At 44.3% G+C, this 27,536-nt stretch overlaps 2 protein-coding genes and 1 long non-coding RNA gene across 3 annotated transcripts in view; 1 reads left to right on the top strand and 2 right to left on the bottom strand.

Annotated features, from left to right (window-relative positions):
- The window catches only part of LOC309563911 (uncharacterized protein), a 37,595-nt gene extending 16,959 nt beyond the window's left edge, over positions 1–20,636 (bottom strand). Inside the window, exon 1 of the mRNA XM_082268544.1 lies at positions 20,593–20,636. The gene's annotated coding sequence lies outside the window, so the exon portion shown is untranslated. The remainder of the gene's footprint in view (positions 1–20,592) is intronic.
- Positions 8,558–20,513, bottom strand: LOC309564433 (uncharacterized protein). The gene is made up of 6 exons (XM_082269063.1): positions 20,259–20,513; positions 19,882–20,016; positions 19,672–19,795; positions 17,707–18,635; positions 11,248–11,386; positions 8,558–10,161 (listed from the first exon to the last, which is right to left on the bottom strand). The coding sequence occupies exons 1-6, from the start codon at positions 20,352–20,354 to the stop codon at positions 8,606–8,608; spliced, it is 2,979 nt and encodes a 992-aa protein (XP_082125189.1). The 5' UTR covers positions 20,355–20,513; the 3' UTR covers positions 8,558–8,605.
- Positions 20,637–24,318: 3,682 nt separating the features above from the next.
- On the top strand, positions 24,319–25,884 carry LOC309563034. The gene is made up of 3 exons (XR_014225696.1): positions 24,319–24,641; positions 24,815–25,614; positions 25,788–25,884. It is a non-coding gene; the product is annotated as an uncharacterized lncRNA (long non-coding RNA).
- The last annotated feature ends 1,652 nt before the right edge of the window (positions 25,885–27,536 follow it).

Genomic DNA, 27,536 nt, shown 5'->3' with positions numbered 1-27,536 from the left:
CATCCTTAAATAGCCAGAAAATATGCAAAATAAGGCATGACGGAACTCTTGAACCTGACTTCTGGTGGTCATGTCCTGTCTTGGCTTCCATAAATACCCTACATTTTCAGCTTGGTCTTCCTGATTTAGAGGTGAAAGTTGGTTAATGAAGACATAAAAGTCCTCATCCTCAAATAGCCAGAGAATATGGAAAATAAGGGATGACGGAACTCTTGAACCGGACTTCTGGTGGTCATGTCCTGTCTTGGCTTCTATAAATACCCTACATTTCCAGCTTGGTCTTCCTGATTTAGAGGTGAAAATTGGTTAATGAAGACATAAAACTCGTCATCCTCAAATAGCCAGAGAATATATAAAATAAGGGATGATGGAACTCTTGAACCTGACTTCCGGTGGTCATGTCCTGTCATGGTGCCCAATAAACCCTACATTTTTAGCATGGTCTTCCTGATTTAGAGGTGAAAGTTGGTTAATGAAGACATCAAATTTCCCATCCTTAAATAGCCAGAGAATATGAAAAATAAGGGATGATGGAACTCTTGAACCTGACTTCCGGTGGTCATGTCCTGTCATGGTGCCCAATAAACCCTACATTTTTAGCTTGGTCTTCCTGATTTAGAGGTGAAAGTTGGTTAATGAAGACATAAAAGTCCCAATCCTTAAATAGCCAGAGAATATGAAAAATAAGGGATGACGGAACTCTTGAACCTGACTTCTGGTGGTCATGTCCTATCTTGGCTTCTATAAATACCCTACTTTTTCAGCTTGGTCTTTCTGATTTAGAGGTGATAATTGGTTAATGAAGACATAAAACCCATCATCCTCAAATAGCCAGAGAATATGGAAAATAAGGGATAACGGAACTCTTGAACCTGACTTCCGGTGGTCATGTCCTGTCATGGTGCCCAATAAACCCTACATTTTCAGCTTGGTCTTCCTGATTTAGAGGTGATAATTGGTTAATGAAGACATAAAACCCATCATCCTCAAATAGCCAGAGAATATGAAAAATAAGGGATGACGGAACTCTTGAACCTGACTTCCGGTGGTCATGTCCTGTCATGGTGTCCAATAAACCGTACATTTTTAGCTTGGTCTTCCTGATTTAAAGGTGAAAGTTGGTTAATGAAGACATAAAAGTCCTCATCCTCAAATAGCCAGAGACTATGGAAAATAGTGGATGGGGGAAACTCTTAAACCTGAATCCTAGTGGTTATGTCCTGTCATTGCTCCAAAAAAAACACTAAATTTTCAGCCTGGTCTTCCTGAATCAAAGGCGCAAGTTGGTTATGAAGACATCAAAGTCCCCATCACTAAATAGCCAGAGAATATGAAAAATAAGGGACGAGGGAACTCTTGAACCTAACTCCAGGTGGTCATGTCTTGTCATGGCTTCCAAAAAATACTATATTTTATTTATTTATTTTTTTAAATGTAAAAACATATACACTAAGAGCCGGTCAACACTGCCGCGACTTGTCAGCCTGACAAGTCTGGCTCCCTCGCGGTCCATTGACCGCTACAGGGCCCGTTCTAATAGGAGCGACACAAGTCGCTCCGACTTAGAAAAAGGGTCCTGTACTACTTCGGGGCGACCTCGGAGCGACTTGCATAGACTTCCATTATGTGAAGTCCCTGCAAGTCGCTCCGAAGTCGTGGTGCATGGTAATGCACAAGTCGCCCCCGAAGTAGTACAGAGTCGTGTCGCCTTAGTGTGAACCGACTCTAACAGAACAGTATTTGGTATACCCATCTAGTAACCTTCAACTGCTTTAACTGGCCCATCTTTATGACATAGCTTATAAATATGTGCCTTCACCACCAAAGTTCTCAATCTCTTAGTGTAGTTGTAGGCAGGTGCAGTTTACTTCTTCCACTGCAGGTGGCGCTCGATCACAGCGGCCATGCAGCTGGAAAAGATGTCATGAGGAACATGGTTCCTCCATAGCAGTGGTTCTCAACTCATGTCCTCAGGACCCACCAACAGGCCAGGTTTGCAAGATAACTCAAATACATCACAGGTGATATAATATAGTGGTTGAAGTATCCTAGTCTGCATCTCCCCAAGGTTATACTTAAAATTTGGCTTGTTAGTGGGTCCTAAGGACAGAAGTTGAGAACCACTGCTCTATGGTTTCCTGGGTCACTGGGGAAGCAATCCGGTTGGATGCTGTCGCCCCATGTGACTCTGACGATCATCTTGGGTCAGGCAGAGCCTATTTAAGGCCCTGGTTCCTGGGTGCGCTTTTTGTGAGTAAGTAGCGTAGGGAGAGGTACCCTGTCTTTTAGGGACAGTACTAGTAGTAGGGATAAGAAGGAAAGCGTAGGGATGCAATTCTCCAGGATACCTTCCCGATCCTTGACTATGCTCTGCTTGCTTCTCTGGTACTGACCTAAGCCTACTACTTGACTACGCTTCCTCCTGCACAACCATGTATGACCCTGGCTTGCCTTGGCACACATCTCTAATATCAGTTTTTTCCCCCATAGGGGTGACCCTTCAAACGAAGTGCGAACAAACCCAAGGATATTGGAAACTGAACCCCTTCTGGTTGATCTTGATGACCTCACACTTTCACTTTTAACTGGCCCATGTGGGGATCGGCAAATGTGGAAAATTCATGGTATTTCAAGGTGATCACTTTGAATTCGGAAAACACTCAAAATACCGATATACCATCCACCGCGGGCAGGACAGATCGATGGATTCACACTTCGTACACCAAATTCTTACCCGACTTTTGGGTACGTTTCAGGTCACGGCAGAAATTGAGATTTCTCAGACCAGCTGGTCATCCAACGTTGGTGATCTGGTAACTCCCGAAACCCTGTTTTCCTGTTCTTAGCAGAAATGAGAAGGATTTCTCTTTTAGAAGACTACGGTTTTCTATTGATGGAATGTATCCCTCTTAATGTTCTCCAGGTTGGGTGTTCGGAGACAACCTTTTGCAGCACTGCTGAAAGGAGGGTAGTTACTGGAGCAGCTTTAACAGACCAAAAAGAGGCAACTAGATCTTTATTGTTGGGTTTCACATAGACTTTAATAGACATGTCTCGCTTTAGTGAGATCAAACCTAAATGAGCTTTTTGCTAATCGAAACATTTAAGAAAGTTTGACCAAGAGTTACAACCCCGTAACAGCTCTAGATAGTTGGAAGTAACCTTTCAAGAACATAAGATGTTCCATACCCAGTAAATATACTCATACATAGTCGGTGGCATACCTAGAATATCTGGCACCCGGGGCAAATCATCATTTGTTTTAACACCACCCTCCCCACCCAATAAAGCAGTGCAGATAGCGTGCATGGCCAAGTTGTGTTTGTGGCCAAATGGCGTTATTATTGGGAGAAACCTAAAAGAGCATGGTTAAAAAAGCTAAGCCTTCTCATTGTAGAGTATATAATATACTTAGAGCGCAGTGGTTAGGAGTATGTCATATATAGCCCAGGTACAGAGTGCAGTAGTCAGGAGTATATCATATACAGCCCAGGGTACAGAGTGCGGGGGTCCGGAGTATATAATATACAGCCCAGGGTACAGAGTGCAGTGGTCAGGAGTATGTCATATATAGCCCAGGTACAGAGTGCAGTAGTCAGGAGTATATCATATACAGCCCAGGGTACAGAGGTCAGGAGTATGTCATATACAGCCCAGGGTACAGAGTGCAGTAGTCAGGAGTATATCTTATACAGCCCAGGGTACAGAGTGTAGTGATCAGGAGTATATCATATAGAGCCCAGGAATAGAGTGCAGTAGTCAGGAATATATCATATACAGCCCAGGGTACAGAGTGCAGAGGTCAGGAGTATATCATATACAGCCCAGGGTATAGAGTGCAGTAGCCAGGAGTATGTCATATACAGCCCAGGGTACAGAGTGCAGGGGTCCGGAGTATATCATTTACAGCCCAAGATACAGAGTGCAGAGGTCAGGGGTATATCATATACAGCCCAGGGTACAGAGTTCAGTGGTCAGGAGTAGATCATATACAGCCCAGGGTACAGAGTTTAGTGGTCAGGAGTAGATCATATACAGCCAAGGGTACAGAGTGCAGTGGTCAGGAGTATATCATATACAGCCCAGGCTACAGAGTTTAGTGGTCAGGAGTATATCATATACAGCCAAGTGTACAGAATGCATTGGTCAGGAGTATGTCGTATACAGCTCAGGGTACAGAGTGCAGGGGTCCGGAGTATATCATCAGGGTACAGAGTATAGTGGTCAGGAGTACATCATATACATCCCAGGGTACAGAGTGCAGTGGTCAGAAGTACATCATATACAGCCCAGGGTACAGAGTGCAGGGGTCCGGAGTATATAATTTACAGCCCAGGTTACAGAGTGCAGTGGTCAGGAGTATATCAAATACAGCCCAGGGTGCAGAGTGCAGGGGTTTAGGAGTATATCATATACAGCCCAGGTACAGAGTGCAGTAGCCAGGAGTATATCATATACAGCCCAGGGTACAGAGTGCAGTGTAACAACAAACAAACACAAGGGCGCACCGGCCTAGTGCATTATCATTTAGATGGTTTATTTAAAAAATAGGATTAAAAATACTCACAAACGAGTTCTTGTTAAAAGCATGTCACAAAAGGAACGGAGTCCTCAGTAAAGGTAAACGAGGATGAGTAGTCCCTTAGATTCTTGAAGGCTAACACGTTTCGAGGCCTAGCCTCTTCCTCTGAGGAGGCTCTGAGGAAGAGGCTAGGCCTCGAAACGCGTTAGCCTTCAAGAATCTAAGGGACGCTTTGCACCAACAAACTGTATGTACTGTTACAGAGTGCAGTGGTCAGGAGTATGTCATATACAGCCCAGGGTACAGAGTGCAGTGGTCAGGAGTATATCATATACAGCCCAGGGTACAGAGTGCAGGGGTCAGGAGTATATCATATACAGACTAGGTACAGAGTGCAGTAGTCAGGAGTATATCATATACAGCCCAGGGTACAGAGTGCAGTGGTCAGGAATATGTCATACACAGCCCAGGGTACAGAGTGCAGAGGTCAGGAGTATATCATGTACAGCCCAGGGTACAGAGTGCAGGGGTCCAGAGTATATCATTTGATGCCCAGGGTACAAAGTGCAGGGGTCAGGAGTATATCATATACAGCCTAGGTACAGAGTGCAGTAGTCAGGAGTATATCATATACAGCCTAGGTACAGAGTGCAGTAGTCAGGAGTATATCATATACAGCCCAGGGTACAGAGTGCAGTGGTCAGGAATATGTCATATACAGCCCAGGGTACAGAGTGCAGGGGTCAGGAGTATATCATATACAGCCTAGGTACAGAGTGTAGTAGTCAGGAGTATATCATATACAGCCCAGGGTACAGAGTGCAGTGGTCAGGAATATGTCATATACAGCCCAGGGTACAGAGTGCAGGGGTCAGGAGTATATCATATACAGCCTAGGTACAGAGTGTAGTAGTCAGGAGTATATCATATACAGCCCAGGGTACAGAGTGCAGGGGTCAGGAGTATATCATATACAGCCCAGGATACAGAGTGCAGGGGTCTGGAATATATCATATACAGCCCAGGGTACAGAGTGCAGTGGTCAGGAGTATATCATATACAGCCCAGGGTACAGAGTGCAGTGGGCAGGAGTATATCATATACAGCCCAGGGTACAGAGTGCAATGGGCAGGAGTAGATCATATACAGCCAGGGTACAGAGTGCAGTGGGCAGGAGTATATCATATACAACCCAGGGTACAGAGTGCAGTGCTCAGGAGTAGATCATATACAGCCCAGGGTACAGAGTGCAGTGGTCAGGAGTATATCATACACAGCCCAGGGTACAGAGTGCAGTGGTCAGGAGTATATCATATACAGCCCAGGGTACAGAGTGCAGTGGTCAGGAGTAGGAGTTAGGGAATGGTAAAGAAAAGAGTGCAGGAGTCAGTAACTGTCAGGGAAATCATATGCATGGTCATGCAGGAAGGCATGCATGAAGATGTGCACATGCTCATAATAATTTCAAGCTACAAGCAGACATTCCCTGACTCATGCACGTGCCTGCATACATGCGCATTAGCGTGCATGAATACTTAGTGTTCACTTGCCTATTGCATTACGTAGAGAGTGCAGGGGTCAGAAATGGATAATGTAACACAGAGGGTGCAGGGGTCAGGAGTAGATAACACAGAGTGTGCAGGGGTCAGGAATGGGTAATGCAGAGTGCAGGGGTCAGGAGTGGGTAACACAGAGAGTGCAGGGCTCAGGAGTGGTAACACAGAGAGTGCAGGGCTCAAGAGTGCATAACGCAGAGAGTGCAAGGGTCAGGTGTAGGTAACACAGACAGTTTTTGGGCCAGGAGTGTGTAACACACAGGAAGCAGGGATCAGGAGTGCATAATGCAGAGAGTGCAGGGGTCAGGAGTGGGTAATGCAGAGAGCGCAGGGGTCAGGAGTGTGTAACACACCAAAAGCAAGGGCAAGGAGTGTGCAATGTAGGCCTCAGGAGCTTGCAACCCAAAGAAGGCAGGGGCCAGGGGCAGTAAACCCAGAGAGTTAAGGGGTGGCAGTGGGTGATGCAGAGAGTGCAATGGTGAGGAGGGAGTTACAGGGCTCAGGAGTGGGTTATGCACAGAATGCAGGGAATAGAATTATGTAACACATAGAGTGCAGGGGCCATGTGTGTATTGCAGAGAGTGAAGGGCTTAGGAGTGCATAACACATCAGTGCAATCCCCCTCAAGCCCATATACAACCCAGGACTGATTTCCATCAACGGCCCCAATCTCCCACATGACAGTTCTCCCCCTACTGCCCTAAAATCCCCATTCCAGCCCACCCTCTCAGTACAGGCCCTGAGACAGTGGTATGTATGACCACTCTGGTGTCTATGAAGGTGTCTCTAATGGCTCTAATATTTCCCTGTGTAAGAAGAAAGAAGCTTCTCCATGTGGGTTCTCTGTTGCATCAGAGGGAAGAAGCTTCTCCATGTGAGTTCTCTAGTGTCTAAGAAGGAAGAAGCTTCTCCATTTGGGTGCTTCTCCATTTGGATTCTCTGGTGTCTAAAAAAAAAGAAGCTTGCCCATGTGGGTTCTCTGGTGTCTAGGTAGGAAGAAACCTATCCATATGGGTTGTCTGGTGTCTATAAAGTAAAAAGCTTCTCTATGTGGGTTATCTGGTGTCTAAAGGGGAAGAAGCTTGTCTGTGTAGGTTCTCTGGTGCCTAAAAGGGAAGAACATTCTCAGTTTGAGTTCTCTGGTGTCTAAGAGGGAAGGCTGGTCCATGTGGGTTGTATGGGGTCTAACAGAGAAGAAGCTAATCTGTGTGGGATCTCTGGTGTCTAAGAGCTAAGAAGCTTATCCATGAGGGTTCTCTAGTGTCTAAGAGGGAAGAAGCTTGTCCATGTAGGTTCTCTGGTGTCTTAGATGGAATAAGCTTGTCCATGTGGGTTCTCTGGTGTCCAAAAAGGAAGAAGCTTGTCCATGTGAGTTGTCTGGTGTCTAAGAGCTAAGAAGGTTGTCCATATGAGTTGTCTGGTGTCTAAAAGGAAAGACGCTTGTCTGTGTGGGTTCTCTGGTGTCTTAAATGGAAGAAGCTAGTCAATGTGGGTTCTCTGCTGTCTAAGCACTAAGATGATTGTCCATGTGGGTTGTCTTGTGTCTAAAAGGGAAGAAGCTTGTCCATGTGGGTTCTCTGCTGTCTAAGCACTAAGATGATTGTCCATGTGGGTTGTCTTGTGTCTAAAAGGGAAGAAGCCTGTCTGTGTGGATTCTCTGGTGTCTTAAATGGAAGAAGCTAGTTAATGTGGGTTCTCTGGTGTCTAAGAAGGAAGAAGCTTGTCCATGTGGGTTCTCTGGTGTCTAAGAGCTAAGAAGATTGTCCATGTGAGTTGCCTTGTGTCTAAAAGGGAAGAAGCCTGTCTGTGTGGGTTCTCTGGTGTCTTAAATGGAAGAAGCTAGTCAATGTGGGTCCTCTGGTGTCTAAGAGCTAAGAAGAATGTCCATGTGGGTTGTCTTGTGTCTAAAAGGGAAGAAGCTTGTCCATGTGGGTTCTCTGCTGTCTAAGCACTAAGATGATTGTCCATGTGCGTTGTCTTGTGTCTAAAAGGGAAGAAGCCTGTCTGTGTGGGTTCTCTGGTGTCTTAAATGGAAGAAGCTAGTTAATGTGGGTTCTCTGGTGTCTAAGAAGGAAGAAGCTTGTCCATGTGGGTTCTCTGGTGTCTAAGGGTTAAGAAGATTGTCCATGTGTGTTGCCTTGTGTCTAAAAGGGAAGAAGCCCGTCTGTGTGGGTTCTCTGGCGTCTTAAATAGAAGAAGCTAGTCAATGTGGGTTCTCTGGTGTCTAAGAGGGAAGAAGCTTGTCCATGTGGTCTCTCTGGTATCTATAAGGGAAGAAGCTTGTCCATGTGGTTTCTCTGGTGTCTATAGGGGAAGAAGCTTGTCTGTGTGGGTTATCTGGTGTCTAAGAAGGAGAAAACTGATGCCCAACAAGGAAGAAACTTTTCAATGTAGGATCTCTGATGTCTAAGAAGGAAGAAGCTTCCCCGTTTTGGTTCTCTGGTGTCTAAAAAGGGAGAAGCTTGTTCATGTGGGTTACTTTGTTGTCCTAAAGGGAAGAAGCTTGTCTCTGTAAGTTCTCAGATGTCTACGAAGGAAGAACCTTGTCCATGTGGGTTCTTTGGTGTCTAAGAAGGTCTCCTTTCAGGGTGAAACTTTTTCCGCAGCTTGAGCAGGAATGAGGCCGCACTCCACTGTGAAATTTCAAGTGCCTCATAAGACTCTCTTTCCAATTAAATCCTTTCCCGCACTCTGAACACGAAAAAGCGGGCTCGCCCGTGTGACTTCTCTGATGATTAACAAGGTATCTTTTCTCATTGAAACTCTTCCCGCACTCGGAGCATGTATACGGAAGCTCGCCTGTGTGAATTCTTTGATGGGTTTTAAGGTGTCCTTTCTGGCTATAACATTTCCCGCACTCTGAACAGGAAAACGGCTTTTCTACGGTGTGGTTTTTAAAAAGGGCATCAGGGCTTTCCTTTTGGGAGGAACGTTTTCCTTGTTCAGAGGGTTCTTCGGTGGAGTGCGCTTCCCGATTTCCAGCAAGATCTGGCTTCTTCCTGAACACTTCCTCTCTCTCAGAGCATGAACGGGTCTTCTCAACCGTGTGATCATCTTGATGTTCTTGAAAACTTGATTTTGCTTTTAAGGAATTCCCACATTCTGAATTTGCTTGCTGCTCATCTGTGAGGGTGCGTTGGTGTAGGATAAGCATGCTTCTAAATGGAAAGTTCTTTCCGCATGCCCTACACGTGTACGTTTTTTTGGCCATGTGGGTTCGCTGGTGTTTGTTAAGTGTATCTTTCCAAGAAAAACATTTCCCGCACTCAGAACAGTAGAAAGGTTTCTCGCCTGTGTGAATTCTGAGATGTTTCTTCAGATGACCGCTTTGCATGAAGGACTGACCGCACTCTGTGCACACGTAAGGACGCTCTCCTGTGTGAAATCTCAAATGGCTGAGAAGGTCGCTTTTCCCTACAAAAGATTTTTCACATTCCGTGCAAGGATAGGGCCGCACTCCAGTGTGCTGGCTTAAATGTCTAATAAGACCCGACTTCGATATAAAACGTCTCCCGCACTCTGAACATAGGTAGGGTCGCACCCCGGTGTGTATTTTTTTATGAAAGACGAGATGTCCTTTTGTCTTAAAACATTTCCCGCAGTCAGAACAGGAAAATGGTCGCTCAGCTGTGTTGGCCTTCTGATGTACAGTCAAAGTTGATGATGACATTGAACATTTTTTACCCTTAGAATGTGGAGAAATGGCCTCGGCTTTCTTGATAACATGAGAAGATTTCTCAGGATTTAAAGGATCTGGTGTCTTATCTGCAATGTGAGTTCCTGAAACGATATTCTGGGTAGAAGCATATGACTTTTCAGAAGGTTCCTCAGAAATAGAGGGATCTACGGATGTGTCCACGCTGGGAATTATTGGATATACATTTGGGGTAGTGGTATGTAATTGATGAGAAGGAGTAATAAAATGATTGGTTGATGTTTCTGCACCGTAAAGTCTGTGATGTATATTTTGAGCTATGTTCTTTACTCCTGGAAATTTTTGCATCAACCTGTTATCTATTGTGTTATCATCTGAAGAGGACAAACGATGTTCTTCGGGGCTATTCAGGGCGTTGTGTCCATCTGCTGTAAAGAGATTTCGATCATTAACCATTTAACTTCAACACACTAGGTTATCATGTACATATATTGATGATATTCCTTGGAAAGTAATGGAGATGGACCTTTCATATGGTGTACAGTATCTCCTCCTCATTTGTTGGGAACATGACGTTATATTGAGGAATAGAGATGGACCTTTCATATGGTGTATAGTATCTCCTCCTCATTTGTTGGGAACATGACGTTATATTGAGGAATGGAGATGGACCTTTCATATGGTGTACAGTATCTCCTCCCCGTTTGTTGGGAACATGACATTATATTAAGGAAAGGAGATGGACCTTTCATATGGTGTACATCATTTGTTGGGATCATGACATTTTGTTGAGGAATGGAGATGGACCTTTCATATGGTGTACAGTATCTCCTCCTCATTTGTTGGGAACATAACGTTATATTGAGGAATGGAGATGGACCTTTCATTTGGTTTACAGTATTTCCACCTCATTTGTTGGGATCATGAAATTATATTAAGGAAAGGAGATGGACCTTTAACATGGTGTACAGTATCTCCTCCGTATTTGTTGGGAATATGACGTTATATTGAGGAATGGAGATGGACCTTTCATATGGTGTACAGTATCTCCTCCGTATTTGTTGGGAACATGACGTTATATTGAGGAATGGAGATGGACCTTTCATATGGTTTACAGTATTTCCACCTCATTTGTTGGGATCATGAAATTATATTAAGGAAAGGAGATGGACCTTTCATATGGTGTACATTATCTCCACCCCATTTGTTGGGAACATGACGTTATATTGAGGAATGGAGATGGACCTTTCACATGGTGTACAGTATCTCCTCCTCATTTGTTGGGAACATGACGTTATATTGAGGAATGGAGATGGACCTTTCATATGGTGTACAGTATCTCCTCCTCATTTGTTGGGAACATGACGTTATATTGAGGAAAGGAGATGGACCTTACATATGGTGTACATTATCTCCACCCCATTTGTTGGGAACATGACGTTATATTGAGGAATGGAGATGGACCTTTCATATGGTGTACAGGATCTCCATCTCACTTGGCCCTTAGTACTTACCTGGGCTGATATCTAGAGAAGAATCCTCCTCTTTAGCTGTCACCAGCATCCCGACCTTCTCTGTAGATTGTTGAATAACCTTTACATAAGTCTTTTCTTCTGCAGTAACTTCAACCTTCGCATAAATCAAGCCTTCACTCTACACCCAAAATAACAGAACATAACAACTGAAACTAAAAAAGATACATAACTGTATACAATTTGGGGCCTCTTTTGTGCTTTATACCTACAGTTCCATCTACCTGATGATGGTGAGGGATGGTGTGACCTTCCTGCTTGGAATCCCAGGAATACAGAGGACGGGGACATCTCTCTGGTGGGTTCCCATTACTGGATCCATCTGTAGGAAACACACACACTGACTGAATACATTGTTTCTATGTGTTTATCAGATGATGGGGGATCTAGGTGGATCCTCCGTACTGCTCTCTCCTTTGCAATAAAGTCTCCTCTTACCCGGTGATGTGAGGGGCGGCTGATTCTCCATCATGACGTCCTTGTAGAGATCCTTGTGTCCTTCTAAATACTCCCACTCCTCCATGGAGAAATAGACAGTGACATCCTGACACCTTATAGGAACCTGACACACACAATGATACAGTCACCATCCAGACACATCCCTTGTCTGTTACTGGATAATGTCCCAGAATTCCCAGCACCACTCACCTCTCCTGTCAGCAGCTCCATCATCTTCTTGGTGGCTTCTAAAACCTTCATTTTGCTGTTTCTCTCAAGTGTGAGGCAGTGAAGTAGAGGCACTGTAATGGTCACATGGTCTCTAGCCATCACCGAAGGTAAATTCTGTATCGAAAAACTGAAGGTAAGGTGAGGTAATACTCACAAAATCTTGCTTATCAAAGATAAGAGTGATGCCATGTGACCTCCCAGGATCCTCCTCACCTCTTCGGTCAGGTCTGTTTTTTTATTAATAGGGACAAGAGTGATGTCATGTGACCTCCCAGAATCCTCCTCACCTCTCCGGTCAGGTCTTTGTTTTTTTAATAGCGATAAGAGTGATGTCATGTGACCTCCCAGAATCCTCCTCACCTCTCCGGTCAGGTCTGTGTTTTATTAATAGAGATAAGAGTGATGTCATGTGACCTCCCAGAATCCTCCTCACCTCTCCGGTCAGGTCTGTGTTTTATTAATAGAGATAAGAGTGATGTCATGTGACCTCCCAGAATCCTCCTCACCTCTCCGGTCAGGTCTGTGTTTTATTAATAGAGAGAAGAGTGATGTCATGTGACCTCCCAGAATCCTCCTCACCTCTCCGGTCAGGTCTGTTTTTTATTAATAGAGATAAGAGTGATGTCATGTGACCTCCCAGAATCCTCCTCACCCCTCCAGTCAGGTCTTTGTTTTTTTAATAGAGATAAGAGTGATGTCATGTGACCTCCCAGAATCCTCCTCACCTCTTCGGTCAGCTCTGTTTTTTTATTAATAGGGACAAGAGTGATGTCATGTGACCTCCCAGAATCCTCCTCACCTCTACGGTCAGGTTTGTTTTTTATTTATAGAGATAAGAGTGATGTCATGTGACCTCCCAGAATCCTCCTCACCTCTCCGGTCAGCAGGTAGATGATCTCCAGTGTGAGGTTCAAGATCTTCTCTGGGATGTGACCTTGGTCCTCCTCCATCCTCACTAAGGTGGTCCGGTGGTCTAAACCGTATGCTTCTCTCTGTAGATACATAAAAATGTAGGAATTATCTGGACTTTTTTTAGAGTAATATTCTCTGTACAGTTCTGTCAAAGCACCAGACTGGTACCGATTAATATAAAGCCATGATGTCCTTAGTTTGCTGGATACATGGGTGGGTAGGGTTGCCACCTCATCCCTTTAATCCAGGACACATTACCACCTTAATCATCCACAGAACCTGTGTAATAATGTGTGTCCTGGTTTAAAGGGATGAGGTGACAACCCTACTTGTGGGCTCTTTGTGTGTAGAGGATATCACTGAATAGGTTATTATATTGACATATAATTGTACTCTAAATGTGTGTATCATTATCTGCTGGAGATAAAAGACGTCACAGTGACTATGGAGGAAGAGGACGAAACATGACGGGGGGGGGTTACCGCGTGTAAATAGAAAATAATATCCTATTACCTCCTCTGCTGCCAGTTCCAACAATGTCTTCTCTCTACTTCCTGTCTATGTGACATCACTTCCTGTCTGCGTGCGTTCCACAGAAAAATAATGGAGATCGCCATCTTGTGGAAAATATACTAGCTAAAAGCTTCGTTTTTTTTTTTTTTAGTCGTCTGACTACTACCGGCTGATGATGGAAATAGTAATTTGAGTAAAGCTAAGCCTGGTCATCATGATTTAGAGATGCAGTTTTGTTGCTGAAGACATACAAAAGCCAGAGCAGCCTTTCTCAACCTTTTTCCACCACAGAGGAACCCAAGAAATACCTTTCCGGTCTCAGGGAACCCCTGCTACAAATGACTATATCTACAACTGACAATACATTAGGGTGATGGTCAGTGGGAAGAATGCTCCTTATACTTGTAGTCATTGGGAAGAATTACTCCCTTATAGATAGCTAAAAATACCAATGATGTAATTGAGAACTTATCTGAGAGGCAGAAATTGCTCATTGCTCAAGGAACCCCTAGCAACCTCTGGAGGATCCCTAGAGTTCCATGAAACCCTGGATGAGGATGAATGCTCCTTACACTTGTGGTCATTGGAAAGAATTATCCCCTTAGAGATAGCTAAAAAGATCAATGGTGTCAGTGGGAACTTATCTGAGAGGCAAAAATCGCTCATTGCTCAAGGACCCCCTAGCAACCTCTGGAGGAACCCAAGGGTTCCATGGAACCTTGATTGAGGAAGAATGCTCCTTACACTTGTAGCTAAACGATCAATGGTGTCAGTGGGAACTTATCTCAGAGGCAGAACTTACTCATTGCTCAAGGAACCCCTAGCAACCTCTGGAGGAACCCAAAGGTTCCATGGAACCCTGGTTAAGGAAAAATGCTTCTTAGACTTTTAGAAGAAATATCCTCTTACAGATAGCTAAAATGATCAATGGTGTCAGTGGGAACTTATCTGAGGGGCAGAAATTGCTCATTGCTCAAGGAACCCCTAGCAACCTCTGGAGGAACCCCTGGTCTCAGGGAACCCCTGCTATAAATGACTATATCTACAACTGACAATACATTAGGTGATGGTCAGTGGGAAGAATGCTCCTTATACTTGTAGTCATTGGGAAGAATTACCCCCTTACAGATAGCTAAAAAGATCAATGACGTAATTGGGAACTTATCTGAGAGGCAGAAATTGTTCTATGCTCAAGGAGCCCCTACCAACCTCTGCAAGAACCCAAGGGTTCCATGAAACCCTGGTTGCGGAAAAAATGCTTCTTAGACTTTTGGAAGAAATATCTTCTTACAGAGAACTAAAAAAGATCAATGGTGTCAGTGGAAACTTATCTGAGAAGCAGGAATTGCTCATTGCTCAAGGAACCCATAGCAACCTCTGGAGGAACCCAAGGGATCCATGGAACCCTGGTTGAGAAACCATGAGCCAGAGAATGTGAAACGGGACAAGGGAACCCCATACGACCTGACCTCAGATGGTCTTTCCCCTTCTCCACTTCTAACAAATGCTCCGGTTTTATTAAAACTAAATGAACATACATAGATTCGGGGCTTTTTTTCAGCAGGAACGCAGGGGAACGCAGTTCCGGCACCTCCAGCACTGACTGTATGTAATGACAAGGGGTTCTGGAGTGTGATGCAGGGTTTATTAATGCTGGCTGCTGATGGACTTATTCCAGCAGGAGGCAGTATATTTTTGCAGGGGGTTCTGTTGTTGCTGAGGAGGTCTATGGTTGCTGGTGGGGCCCCTACTGTTGCTGGGGGTGGGTCTTATATTTCTGGGGAGGTCAGATCTACTGTTAAGGGAGGGATCTATTGTTGCTGGCTGCGGGGAGATCTGTTGTCGCTGCTGGGAGTCTATTGTTGCTAGGGGGGAAAGTTTGTTGCGGGTGGTCCATTGTTGTTGGAGAGATCTATTGTTGCTGGCGAGGGGCTATATTGTTGTTGCCTACAGGGAATCTATTTTACTGCTTTTCTTGTTATCATTACCATATTCCCAAAAAAAATTACTTAACACCACTAAATGATACTTGGTTCTGTATTCTCTAAAAGGGCAGTACTGGGAGGTAGATAGGGGGTAGAACCATGGAATGGTGCTTGGAGGTGGGTAGGGTCCAAGAAAACGGGTGACTTGGAAAGGGGTTCCTGCACCTATTTTGTGAGAAAAAAAGCCCTGCATAGATTGGTCCTGTTATTCAGGACACCAATACAGTTTTCAATAAAAAGAATAAGCACGGACTTTACTGGAACAGAAAACGACTCACAGTCCAATATATAAAACCATCAATCATTTTTATTTTATAAAAAACTGCATATAGCTTAACAATAAAAACAATATTCTGTATAGGGTTATCTACTGGTGAAACATACAGTACCCACTTCTGCCTATCAACCACATATGTCAAAAGGCTTAATAAACGTATTTCTTGAAGGTTACAGAGGCTATTTTAGCCATGTGGATATAAGTCCACCTTGGTCAGCGCGTTTCTCAACTAGCTTCTTCAGGACATATTGAGGATAATCGCTGAGGTCACTGACTATGAAAATGATTCAATGGAGCACATAAATATGAATATACACTAAATTCCATATTACATTTACTAACTGAGCCACACCTAAGACCTGAAGCCTTGGTGACTCCATAGGGAACTTATTCAGGACACCAAACTAGGACCCTTAAAAGCCCCACATGGTCACCAACAAATTGGTAATGTCATGGGCATTTGTATTCAGGGGCCTAAGGAATGCCAATCAAACAGTCAACACCATTATACCACCTGGTATCTTAAAACGACCTCCTGCGCTCAAGTGTGGTGTTCTGAGGTCCATATACTCTAATTCTTCCACCTTGGAGATACACTATATTACCAAAAGTATTGGGACACCTGCCTTTACACACACATCAACTTTAATGGCATCCCAGTCTTAGTCCGTAGGGTTCAGTAATGAGTTGGCCAAACCCTTTGCAGCTATAACAGCTTCAACTCTTCTGAGAAGGCTGTCCACAAGGTTTAGGAGTGTGTCTATGGGAGCGCACTTTAGAGTTCAGGCACTGATGTGGATGAGAAACTTGGCTCGCAGTCTCCACTCTAATTCATCCCAAAGGTGTTCTACCAGGTTGAGGTCAGGTCTCTGTTCCTCCACCCCAAATTCGCTCATCCATGTCTTTTATTACCTTGCTTTGTGCACTGGTGCGCAGTCATGTTGGAACAGGAGGGGGGCCATCCCCAAACTCTTCCCACAAAGTTGGAAGCATGAAATTGTCCAAAATGTCTTGGTATGCTGAGGCCTTAAGAGTTCCCTTCACTGGAACTAAGGGGCCAGGCCCAACCCCGGAAAAACAACCCCAAATCATAATCCCCCCTCCACCAAATGATTTGGACCAGTGCACAAAGCAAGGTCCATAAAGACATGGATGAGCGAGTTTGTGGTGGAGGAACTTGACTGTCCTGCACCCTCAACCAGATAGAACACCTTTGGTATCAATTAGACTGCGAGCCAGACCTTCTTCAACAACACCAGTGCCTGACCTCACAAATGCGCTTCTGGAACAATGGTCAAACATTCCCATAGACACACTCCTAAACCTTGTGGACGGCCTTCCCAGAAGAGTTGAAGCTGTTATAGCTGTAAAGGGTTGGCCAATTCAATATTGAATCCCAGACAGGTGGCAACCCTAGTTCATGGTTCACCAGAAACAAGACACAAGGAAAGGTCGTCTAAGGCAGTGGTCTCCAAACTGTGGCCCTGCACAAAGCAAGGTCCATAAAGACTTGGATGAGCCAGTTTGGGGTGGAGGATCTTGACTGGTCTGCACAGAGTTCTGACCTCAACCCGACAGAACACCTTATGGATGAATTAGAGCGGAGACTGCAAGCCAGGCCTTCTCTTCCAATATGAGTGCCTGACCTCATAAATACGCTTCTGGAAGAAAGGTCAAACATTCCCATAGACACACTCCTAAACCTTGTATACAGCCTTCCCAGAAGAGTTGAAGCTGTTATAGCTGCAAAGGGTGGGCCAACTCAATATTGAACCCTACGGACTAAGACTGGGGTGCCATTAAAGTTCATCTGCGTGTAAAGGCAAGGCATCCCAATACTTTTGACAATATAGTGTATGTCTGACCTCTCTGGTGTAAAGAAAATTCCCTTACTGAGTTAAACATCTCCCGCACTCTCAACATGAAAATGGATGCTCATTTTTGTGCCCACCCTGATGTCAATAAAGGTGCCTTTAATGATTGTAACATTTCCCGCACTATGACTTCCCTAAAAGGACAGGCCCAACTGTCTTCTCAATGTTTTTTTTTACCACAACATTTCCCGCACTCCAAGCACGATTATGAAGTATCTCCGGAGTGAGTTCTCATATGCCGATTAAGTCCGTCCTTACGAGAAAAATCTTTACCACACACAGAACAGGAAACCCGCTCACCCGTGTGGTTTTTCTGATGTTTAAAAAGATATTTTTGGAGACGGAACGATTTCCCGCACTCTGAACACGAATACAAAAGTTTTTTTGTGTGGGTTCTCTTGTGTTCAAGAAGGTCCTCCTTCTCAGTAAAACGTTTCCCGCAGTCTGAACAGCAATGCAGACGCACTCCGCTGTGAAAATTCATGTGCCTTATAAGACTCTCCTTCCTGGTGAAACCTTTCCCGCAGTCTGAACACGAAAAAGCCCGCTCGCCCGTGTGACTTTTCTGGTGCCTGCGAAGATCTGTTTTCTCAACGAAACATTTCCCGCACTCTGAACACGAATGCGGCCGCACTCCGCTGTGGATTTTCTTGTGCCTCATAAGGCTCTCTTGCCAGTTGAAACTTTTCCCGCACTCCGAACATGAAAAGGTGCGCTCACGCGTGTGGCTACCCTGATGGTTAATGAGGTACCTTTTCTCGCAGAAACTCTTCCCGCACTCGGAGCAAACAAAAGGACGTTCGCCCGTGTGCACTCTCTGGTGGGTAAGAAGGTGCGTTCTCTGACTGAAACGTTTCCCGCACTCTGAACAAGGGAACGGTTTCTTTATAATTTGGACGAAGACATGGGAATTGGGACAACATTTTTCGTGTTCTGAGGGCTCCTCAGTGGGGTGAACGTCATGGCGGACGGGGTTCAACTTCTCGCTCTCCGAGCTTGAAAAGATCTTGTCAACGGTGTCACCTTGACAATTCGATTTTGTTTTTAACGATTTCCCATCTTCAGATTTTGTCCCACATGTATACGTCTCTTTACCCACATGAGTTTTCTGGTTTTCGATAGGCCCATCTGGTGTCATACCTGCATTGTGAATTTTTGAGGTGGTATTAGGGGTGATATCATGTAGCTTATCAGAAGAGGTCTCACAATAATCAGAATTTCCCGATCTTTCCAAACTGTCAGTTATTGGATATACGTTTGGGGGAGAAAAAAGTAAATTCTCTGGAAGAGTATCAATAGGCTCCGCAGACCTATCCCGGCTGGACATAAGATGAGATGACTCCTCCAAAGAATTCCAGACGTCTGTGTGTCCATCTGCTGGAAAGAGATTTTTCATTATTGACCATTCAACTACAGAACCTCCTTATTTGTTGGGAACATGATATTATATTGAGGAATGGAGATGGACCTTTCATATGGTGTACAGTATCTCCTCCTCATTTGTTGGGAACATGACGTTATATTGAGGAATGGAGATGGACCTTTCATATGGTGTACAGTATCTCCTCCTCATTTGTTGGAACATGACGTTATATTGAGGAATAGAGATGGACCCTTCATATGGTGTACAGTATCTCCTCCTCATTGGTTGGGAACATGACGTTATATTGAGGAATGGAGATGGACCTTTCATATGGTGTACAGTATCTCCTCCTCGTTTGTTGGGAACATGACGTTATATTGAGGAATAGAGATGGACCTTTCATATGGTGTACAGTATCTCCTCCTCGTTTGTTGGGAACATGACGTTATATTGAGGAATAGAGATGGACCTTTCATATGGTGTACAGTATCTCCTCCTCGTTTGTTGGGAACATGACGTTATATTGAGGAATGGAGATGGATCTTTCATATGGTGTACAGTATCTCCTCCTCATTTGTTGGAACATGACGTTATATTGAGGAACACTGGGTGGTGTCCTAAATACCAAGACTACTACTTAAGGTCTGCATATTATTTAACTACTGTATATACATGCTAATATTAAGGATACATCTAGTTAGACAATGGTGGAGTGGTTTCATTGAAGATTCTCCTATGAGCAACAAAGGTGATTTCTCAATGTCCTCATACATGAAAAATGATCTTTCCTTTCATAATCCAGTCACCTCTTACCCGGTGATGTGAGGGGCGGCTGATTCTCCATCATGACGTCCTTGTAGAGATCCTTGTGTCCTTCTAAATACTCCCACTCCTCCATGGAGAAATAGACAGTGACATCCTGACACCTTATAGGAACCTGACACACACAATGATACAGTCACCATCCAGACACATCCCTTGTCTGTTACTGGATAATGTCCCAGAATTCCCAGCACCGCTCACCTCTCCTGTCAGCAGCTCCATCATCTTCTGGATGACTTCTAGAATCTTCTGCTTCTCAGTTGTCCCTGGTGTCAAAGAGTGAGGCTGAGGCACTGTGATGGTGACATGATCACCAGACTTCACGGAAGGAAACCTCTATATTGAAGAAAGAAAGAGTTAAAGCAAAGTCAGGTCTTTGTTTTATTAATAGAGATAAGAGTGATGTCATGTGACCTCCCAGAATCCTCCTCACCTCTCCGGTCAGGTCTGTGTTTTATTAATAGAGATAAGAGTGATGTCATGTGACCTCCCAGAATCCTCCCCACCTCTCCGGTCAGGTCTGAGTTTATTAATAGAGATAAGAGTGATGTCATGTGACCTCCCAGAATCCTCCTCACCTCTCCGGTCAGCAGGTAGATGATTTCTAGGGTGAGGTTGATTAGCTTCTCAGTCATGTGACTCCAATTTTTGTCCATTCTCCTTAAGGTTGTCATGTGATCTATAAAGGACGCTCCGTTCTATTGATGGATAATAAACTTAGAATTACCTGGACTGTACTGGAATCAATAATATCAGAACAGATTTTCTCCATAGTTTTGAAATCTCGGACAGCTTCTTATACTATTTCACAGACCTAATTTATTAAGAACATGATGTCACAACAAATACGGAGGAAGAGGACGGACATGATGGAGGGTTACTGGGTGTAAATAGAAAATAGGATTTTATTACCTCCTCTGCTGCCAGTTCCAGCAATGTCTCCTCTCTACTTCCTCCCAATCACCTCTCACCCGGAACTTCCTGTCTTTAGATAAGATGCTTCCTGTTTTCACCTTCCTTTACTTCCTGTCTATGTCACGCCACGTCATGCTAGTGCGTTCCACTGAAATTATTTGGGATCGCCATCTTGTGGAGGCTACGCTAAGTGAATACGTCCCTACTATTAGTAGCCTGAACACTACTGGCTAATGTGTGAAATTGTAATTTGAGTGAAGCTAAAGGGCCGTACACACTTGACGAAAATCGGACGAAATATCCTCCGATTTTTCTCTGTCTTCTCAGCGTTCATAACCGTTTTTTAGTTGACATGTTCACGAAATTTCTCGTCCGATTTTTCTTTTTATTTTGGCACATTTCTTCCTAGACTTCCGGGTTGTCAGCAACTTCAGATCATGCGCGGTCTTTCGTATCCGATTTTTTTCGGATGTCCTGCATATACATTAAACGAAATTCGGTCGTCTGGGGATGGACGAAAAAAATTTTGGTGTTTGTCCCTCCGTTTTTTTTCGTTGAAAATGACGGCATCGGCTGCTGAAAGTTGTGTACACACTAGGCGAAAATCTGAATTTTGGTCAGATTTTCTACTAGTGTGTACCCCACTTAAGCCTCGTCGTCCTGATTTAGAGATGCTGTTTGGTTACTGAAGAAATAAAAGCCTCCGTCCTTATATAGCCTGAGAAGGTGAAAGACAATCGACAACCCTGAACCTGACCTCAGTGGGGTCATTTCCCTTTACAGTGTCCAGAATTCCCCAATTTCGATGATCAAAAATAATTGAACATTTACAGTTTGGCCCCGTCATTCCATAAACCATTATATTTTCCTTCAAGCGGTCCGCAAAACTTGATCCTATCCAAGTGGTCAGCAAAAACATTTAGGTACATGGTGGCACTCAAATATGATTATGGGCCTATCAGATATGATCAAGGGCCTAATGAGTGCCCAGACACCAGTCACCACACCAATTCACCACCACCAGCCTGAACCTCTGACATCAGATAAGACGGATCCATGGGTTAAGTGGGGTACACACTAGTAGAAAATCTGCCAAAAATTCCCACCCGATGTGAATTCGTCCGATTTTCGTCTATACTTCAGATATTTATTGTGATTTGATTACACCGCTGCATCAGTAATATCTTTTATCACATCTTTTATTACGTGTTTCATATATTTATTGTTCTGTTATTGGGTGGTCCATCATTTCCAGGACCTGAGCGCTGATTCTCTCTATTCATATATTATTGTGGTATGTGGTGACACTACTGAATTGGCTGCTTATGCCTCGTACACACGCATCGATTATTGGCCGGGAATTTTTGGCCAACGTCCGATCGGGCCGATTTTTGGCTTGTTAGTATGATGCTTCCGACAACCGACTCCGACTTTTCGGACGAAAAAAATCTGGTGTGCAGGCTATAAAATTTTTGTTGGCCGTCAACACAACGGCTGATTTTCCGTCAGTCAGTACAGATTTCGGCAGACAAAAATCTGATGAGCAAGACTGGGCATGCTCAGAGAAGAAAAAACACACGGAAAGTAAACCAGCACATGACATCACTTCTGAAGTAGATTTTTGTTGGCCGAAAGAATTTGTGTGCAGTCTAGGCACATTTCAGTTTCTGCTGGTGGTGGTGGTGTAATGGTGTGGGGGAGGAGGAGGGGGGGGGTAATGGTTCAGGCTGGTGGTGTGGGGGATATTTTCTTGGCAAACTTTGTGTCCCTTAGTGCCAATTGAGCATGGTTTACACACCACGGCCTACCTGAGCATTGTTGCTGACCATGTCCATCCATACAGTGTCCCCATCTTCTGATGGCTCCTTCCAGCAGGATAATGCGCCATGTCACAAAGCTCCAATCATCTTACCACTGGTTTCTTGAACATGACAATGAGGTCAATGGCCTCCACGCTCACCAGATCTCAATCCAATAGAGCACCTTTGGGATGTTGTGGAGATTGGCATCATGGATGTGCAGCCGACAAATCTGCAGCAACTGTGTGGTGCTATCATGTCACTATGGAGGAAAATCTCTGAGGAATGTTTCCAATGCCTTGTTGAATCTATGCCACGAAGAATGAAGGCAAAAGGAGGTCCAACCCGCTACTAGGAAGGTGGACCTAATAAAGTGGCCAGCAAGTGTATATTTATTGTGAAGGGCTTGGACCAATGGGTTCGTTTGCAAAATATTTTTTACAGTTTGCCCACCGTAGGGGACTTCTTGGTGATCCCTGGATGGAACCTGGACAACTTGCTGGACCGCTGTTTTTATGGGTTGGCTGACTTCTGCTCTCTGCTACGTAAGCTTTTTACCTATCATTATGCATTCAAGGTAACCCATTTTATTGTATTGGAAGTATATGAGATTCAAAATTGAATCTAAATATGTTGCAGATCTAGCACTGATTTACCCCTGAAGCAGATTTTTGCTAGAATTAAAAGGCGTTGGGTTTCCACGAGTGATCATCTTTCATAATTTGGCATATTATGGTGACAACCTGTTATCACGTGTGACCTTTATACAGTATGTATGTACAGAGAAAGAAAAAACTTCAAAGACTACGCCAGCCATTGTGTCTTAAATGTTCGATTTTATATGTATTTATAATCAAGTTTATACTTTTTTATGCCTTATTTATTTGATTTGAAGCTTAGCACACCACCAGTATGTAATTTATGAGAAATCGCTTCAGCTTCGCTCTCCACCTGTGGAAGAACCCCCAAAAAATGTCATCCTTGTGGGGCTTAACCATAGTATCGTCCAGTCAGGACAAAATATCGTCTCTCTAAGCTCCATCCAGACCACAAGAAAATGGCACCAGTCCGCACCCAAAAGCTCAGCACACCACCAGTATGTAATTTATGAGAAATCGCTTCAGCTCCGCTCTCCACCCGTGGAGGAACCCCCAAAAAATGTCATCCTTGTTGGGCTTAACCATAGTATCGTCCAGTCCGGACAAATATCGTCTCTTTAAGCTCCATCCAGACCACAAGAAAATAGCACCAGTCCGCACCCAAAAGCTCAGCACACCACAAGTATGTAATTATTGAGAAATGGCTTCACTTCAATTCTCCATTCCTTCAAGAAACCCCCCACATGTGTTTTGTGGAATGTGGGGCTTAATTTTAGGTGCTTAAGCCCCACAAGAGCGAAATGTGTTAACGGGTTCTTCAATGGTTATGTGATTATTTAGAAATGGCTTCAGCATGGCTCTCCACCCATGGATGTAATAATGAGAAATGGCTTCAGCATGGCTCTCCACACATGATGTAGGTAATAATGAGAAATGGCTTTAGCACGGCTCCCCACCCATGGATGTAATTAATGAGAAATGGCTTCAGCCCGGCTCCCCACCCATGGATGTAATAATGAGAAATGGCTTCAGCATGGCTCTCCACCCATGATGTAGGTAATAATGAGAAATGGCTTTAGCACGGCTCCCCACCCATGGATGTAATTAATGAGAAATGGCTTCAGCACGGCTCTCTACCCATGGATGTAATAATGAGAAATGGCTTCAGCACGGCTCTCCACCCATGGATGTAATAATGAGAAATGGCTTCAGCACGGCTCTCCACCCATGGATGTAATAATGAGAAATGGCTTCAGCACGGCTCCCCACCCATGGAGGTAATAATGAGAAATGGCTTCAGCACGGCTCTCCACCCATGGATGTAATTAATGAGAAATGGCTTCAGCACGGCTCCCCATCTATGGATGTAATTCATGAGAAATGGCTTCATCTCGGCTCTCTATTTGTGCAAGAACCCCCTCCCCCAACGTGTTTCGCCAAATGTGAGGCTTAATCGTAGACGATTAACCCCACAAGGTCAAAACACTTTAGTGGGTTTTTCCATGGGTATATAAATAATGAGAAATGGCTTCAGCTAGGCTCTTCATCTATGGATGTAATTCATGAGAAATGGCTTCACCTTGGCTCTCTATTTGTGCAAGAACCCCCTCCCCCAACATGTTTCGCCAAATGTGAGGCTTAATCATAGGTGATTAACCCCACAAGGGTGAAACACTTTAGTGGGTTATAAATAATGAGAAATGGCTTCAGCTCGGCTCTTCGCCTATGGATGTAATTCATGAGAAATGGCTTCACCTCGGCTCTTTATTTGTGCAAGAACCCCCCCCAACATGTTTCGCCAAATGTGAGGCTTAATCATAGGTGATAAACCCCACAAGGGTGAAACACTTTAGTGGGTTTTTCCATGGGTATATAAATAATGAGAAATGTCTTCAGCTCGGCTCTTCGCCTATGGATGTAATTCATGAGAAATGGCTTCACTTTGGCTCTCTTTTTGTGCAAGAACCCCCTCCCCCAACATGTTTTGCCAAATGTGAGGCTTAATCATAGGTGATTAACCCCACAAGGGTGAAACACTTTAGTGGGTTTTTCCATGGTATATAAATAATGAGAAATGGCTTCAGCTAGGCTCTTCATCTATGGATGTAATTAATGAGAAATGGCTTCACCTCAGCTCTCTATTTGTGCAAGAACCCCCTCCCCCAACATGTTTCGCCAAATGTGAGGCTTAATCATAGGGGATTAACCCCACAAGGGTGAAACACTTTAGTGGGTTTTTCCATGGGTATATAAATAATGAGAAATGGCTTCAGCACGGCTCCCCACCCATGGATGTAATTAATGAGAAATGGCTTCAGCACGGCTCCCCATCTATGGATGTAATTCATGAGAAATGGCTTCACCTCGGCTCTCTATTTGTGCAAGAACCCCCTCCCCCAACGTGTTTCGCCAAATATGAGGCTTAATCGTAGAAGATTAACCCCACAAGGTCGAAACACTTTAGTGGGTTTTTCCATGGGTATAAAAATAATGAGAAATGGCTTCAGCTAGGCTCTTCATCTATGGATGTAATTCATGAGAAATGGCTTTACCTCGGCTCTCTATTTGTGCAAGAACCCCCTCTCCCAACATGTTTCGCCAAATGTGAGGCTTAATCATAGGTGATTAACCCCACAAGGGTGAAACACTTTAGTGGGTTATAAATAATGAGAAATGGCTTCAGCTCAGCTCTTCGCCTATGGATGTAATTCATGAGAAATGGCTTCACCTCGGCTCTCTACTTGTGTAAGACCCCCCCCCGACATGATTCGCCAAATGTGAGGCTTAATCATAGGGGATTAACCCCACAAGGGTGAAACACTTTGGTGGGTTTTTCCATGGGTATATAAATAACGAGAAATGGCTTCAGCTCGGCTCTTCGCCTATGGATGTAATTCATGAGAAATAGCTTCACTTCGGCTCTCTACTTGTGTAAGACCCCCCCCCCCCAGACATATTTCACCATAAGTGAGGCTTAATCATAGGTGATAAACCCCACAAGGGTGAAACACTTTGGTGGGTTTTTCCATGGGTATATAAATAACGAGAAATGGCTTCAGCTCGGCTCTTCGCCTATGGATGTAATTCATGAGAAATGGCTTCACTTCGGCTCTCTACTTGTGTAAGACCCCCCCCCCACGACATGCAAGAACCCCCTCTCCCAACATGTTTCGCCAAATGTGAGGCTTAATCATAGGTGATTAACCCCACAAGGGTGAAACACTTTAGTGGGTTATAAATAATGAGAAATGGCTTCAGCTCAGCTCTTCGCCTATGGATGTAATTCATGAGAAATGGCTTCACCTCGGCTCTCTACTTGTGTAAGACCCCCCCCCGACATGTTTCGCCAAATGTGAGGCTTAATCATAGACGATTAAGACCCAAAAGGGTGAAACACTTTAGCGGGTTCTTAAATGGGTATGTAAATAATAGGAAATGGTTTCAGCTTGACTCTCCACCCACAGAAGAACCGCCCTCCCCAGCATGTTTTGCCCTTGTGGGGCTTAATCATAGGTGTTCAGCTCGGCTCTCGCCCCATGGAAGAACACCCCCCCAACATGTTTCGCCCAATGTGGGGCTTAATTGTAGGCGATTAAGCCCCACAAGGGCAAAACAGTTTTGTGGGGTTTTTCCATGGGTATATAAATAATGAGAAATTGCTTCAGTTAGGTTCTTTACCTATGGATGTAATTCATGAGAAACAGATTCACCTCGGCTCTCTATTTGTGCAAGAACCCCCTTCCCCAACTTGTTTCAGCGAATGCGAGGCTTAATCATAGGTGATTAACCCACAAGGGCGAAACACTTTAGTGGGTTTTTCCATGGATATATAAATAATGAGAAATGGCTTCAGCTCAGCTCTTAACCGGTGGATGTAATTCATGAGAAATGGCTTCACTTGGGCTCTCTATTTGTGCAAGAGCCCCCTCCCCCAACATGTTTCGCCAAATGTGAGGCTTAATCATAGGCGATTAATACCCACAAGGGTGAAACACTTTAGCGGGTTCTAAAATGGGTATGTAAATAATAAGAAATGGCTTCAGCTTGGCTCTCCCCCAATGGAAGAACCTCCCTAACATGTTTCGACCCAGTGCTGCTTAATTATAGGTGTTCAGCTCAGATATCCACCCATGAAAGAAACCCGCCAACGCATTTCGCCCTTGTGGGGCTTATCCATATGCAATTAAGCCAAACAGGGGCAAAGAGCTAAAGCAGGTTCTTCCATGGGTATGTAAATAATAGGAAATGGCTTCAGCTCAGGTCTCCACCGATGCACGAAGTGTTTCTCCTTGTGGGGCTAATTCACCTATGTGAGGCTTACTTGTAGACAATTAAACCCCATAAGGGTGAAACACTTTAGCAGCTTCTTCCATGGGTATGTAAATAGGAAATGGCTTCAGCTCAGGCTCTCCACCCATGGAAGTACACCCCCCCTAATGTATTTCACCCTCTTGAGGCTTAATTCACCCTTGTGGGACTTACTTGTAGAAGATTAGGCCCCACAAGGGTGAAACGCATTAGTGTGTTCTTCCATGGGTATGTA

The sequence above is a fragment of the Pelophylax lessonae genome (genome assembly GCF_965119305.1).
Source record: "Pelophylax lessonae genome assembly, chromosome: 9".
NCBI classification, from domain to species: domain Eukaryota; kingdom Metazoa; phylum Chordata; class Amphibia; order Anura; family Ranidae; genus Pelophylax; species Pelophylax lessonae.
Note: the sequence above shows the minus strand (reverse complement) of the source record. Positions and strands in the feature narration are given on the sequence as shown.

Bases quoted from the DNA above. Each gene is read 5' to 3' on its own strand.
- LOC309564433 (XM_082269063.1), bottom strand. From the start codon at position 20,354: ATGACAACCTTAAGGAGAATGGACAAAAATTGGAGTCACATGACTGAG. The intron at 20,017-20,258 runs GTGAGGAGGATT...TCTTCAATATAG, and splicing joins TCTACCTGCTGACCGGAGAG to AGGTTTCCTTCCGTGAAGTC. The intron at 11,387-17,706 runs TCATAATCGTGC...TTTTGGGTGTAG, and splicing joins GAACTCACTCCGGAGATACT to AGTGAAGGCTTGATTTATGC.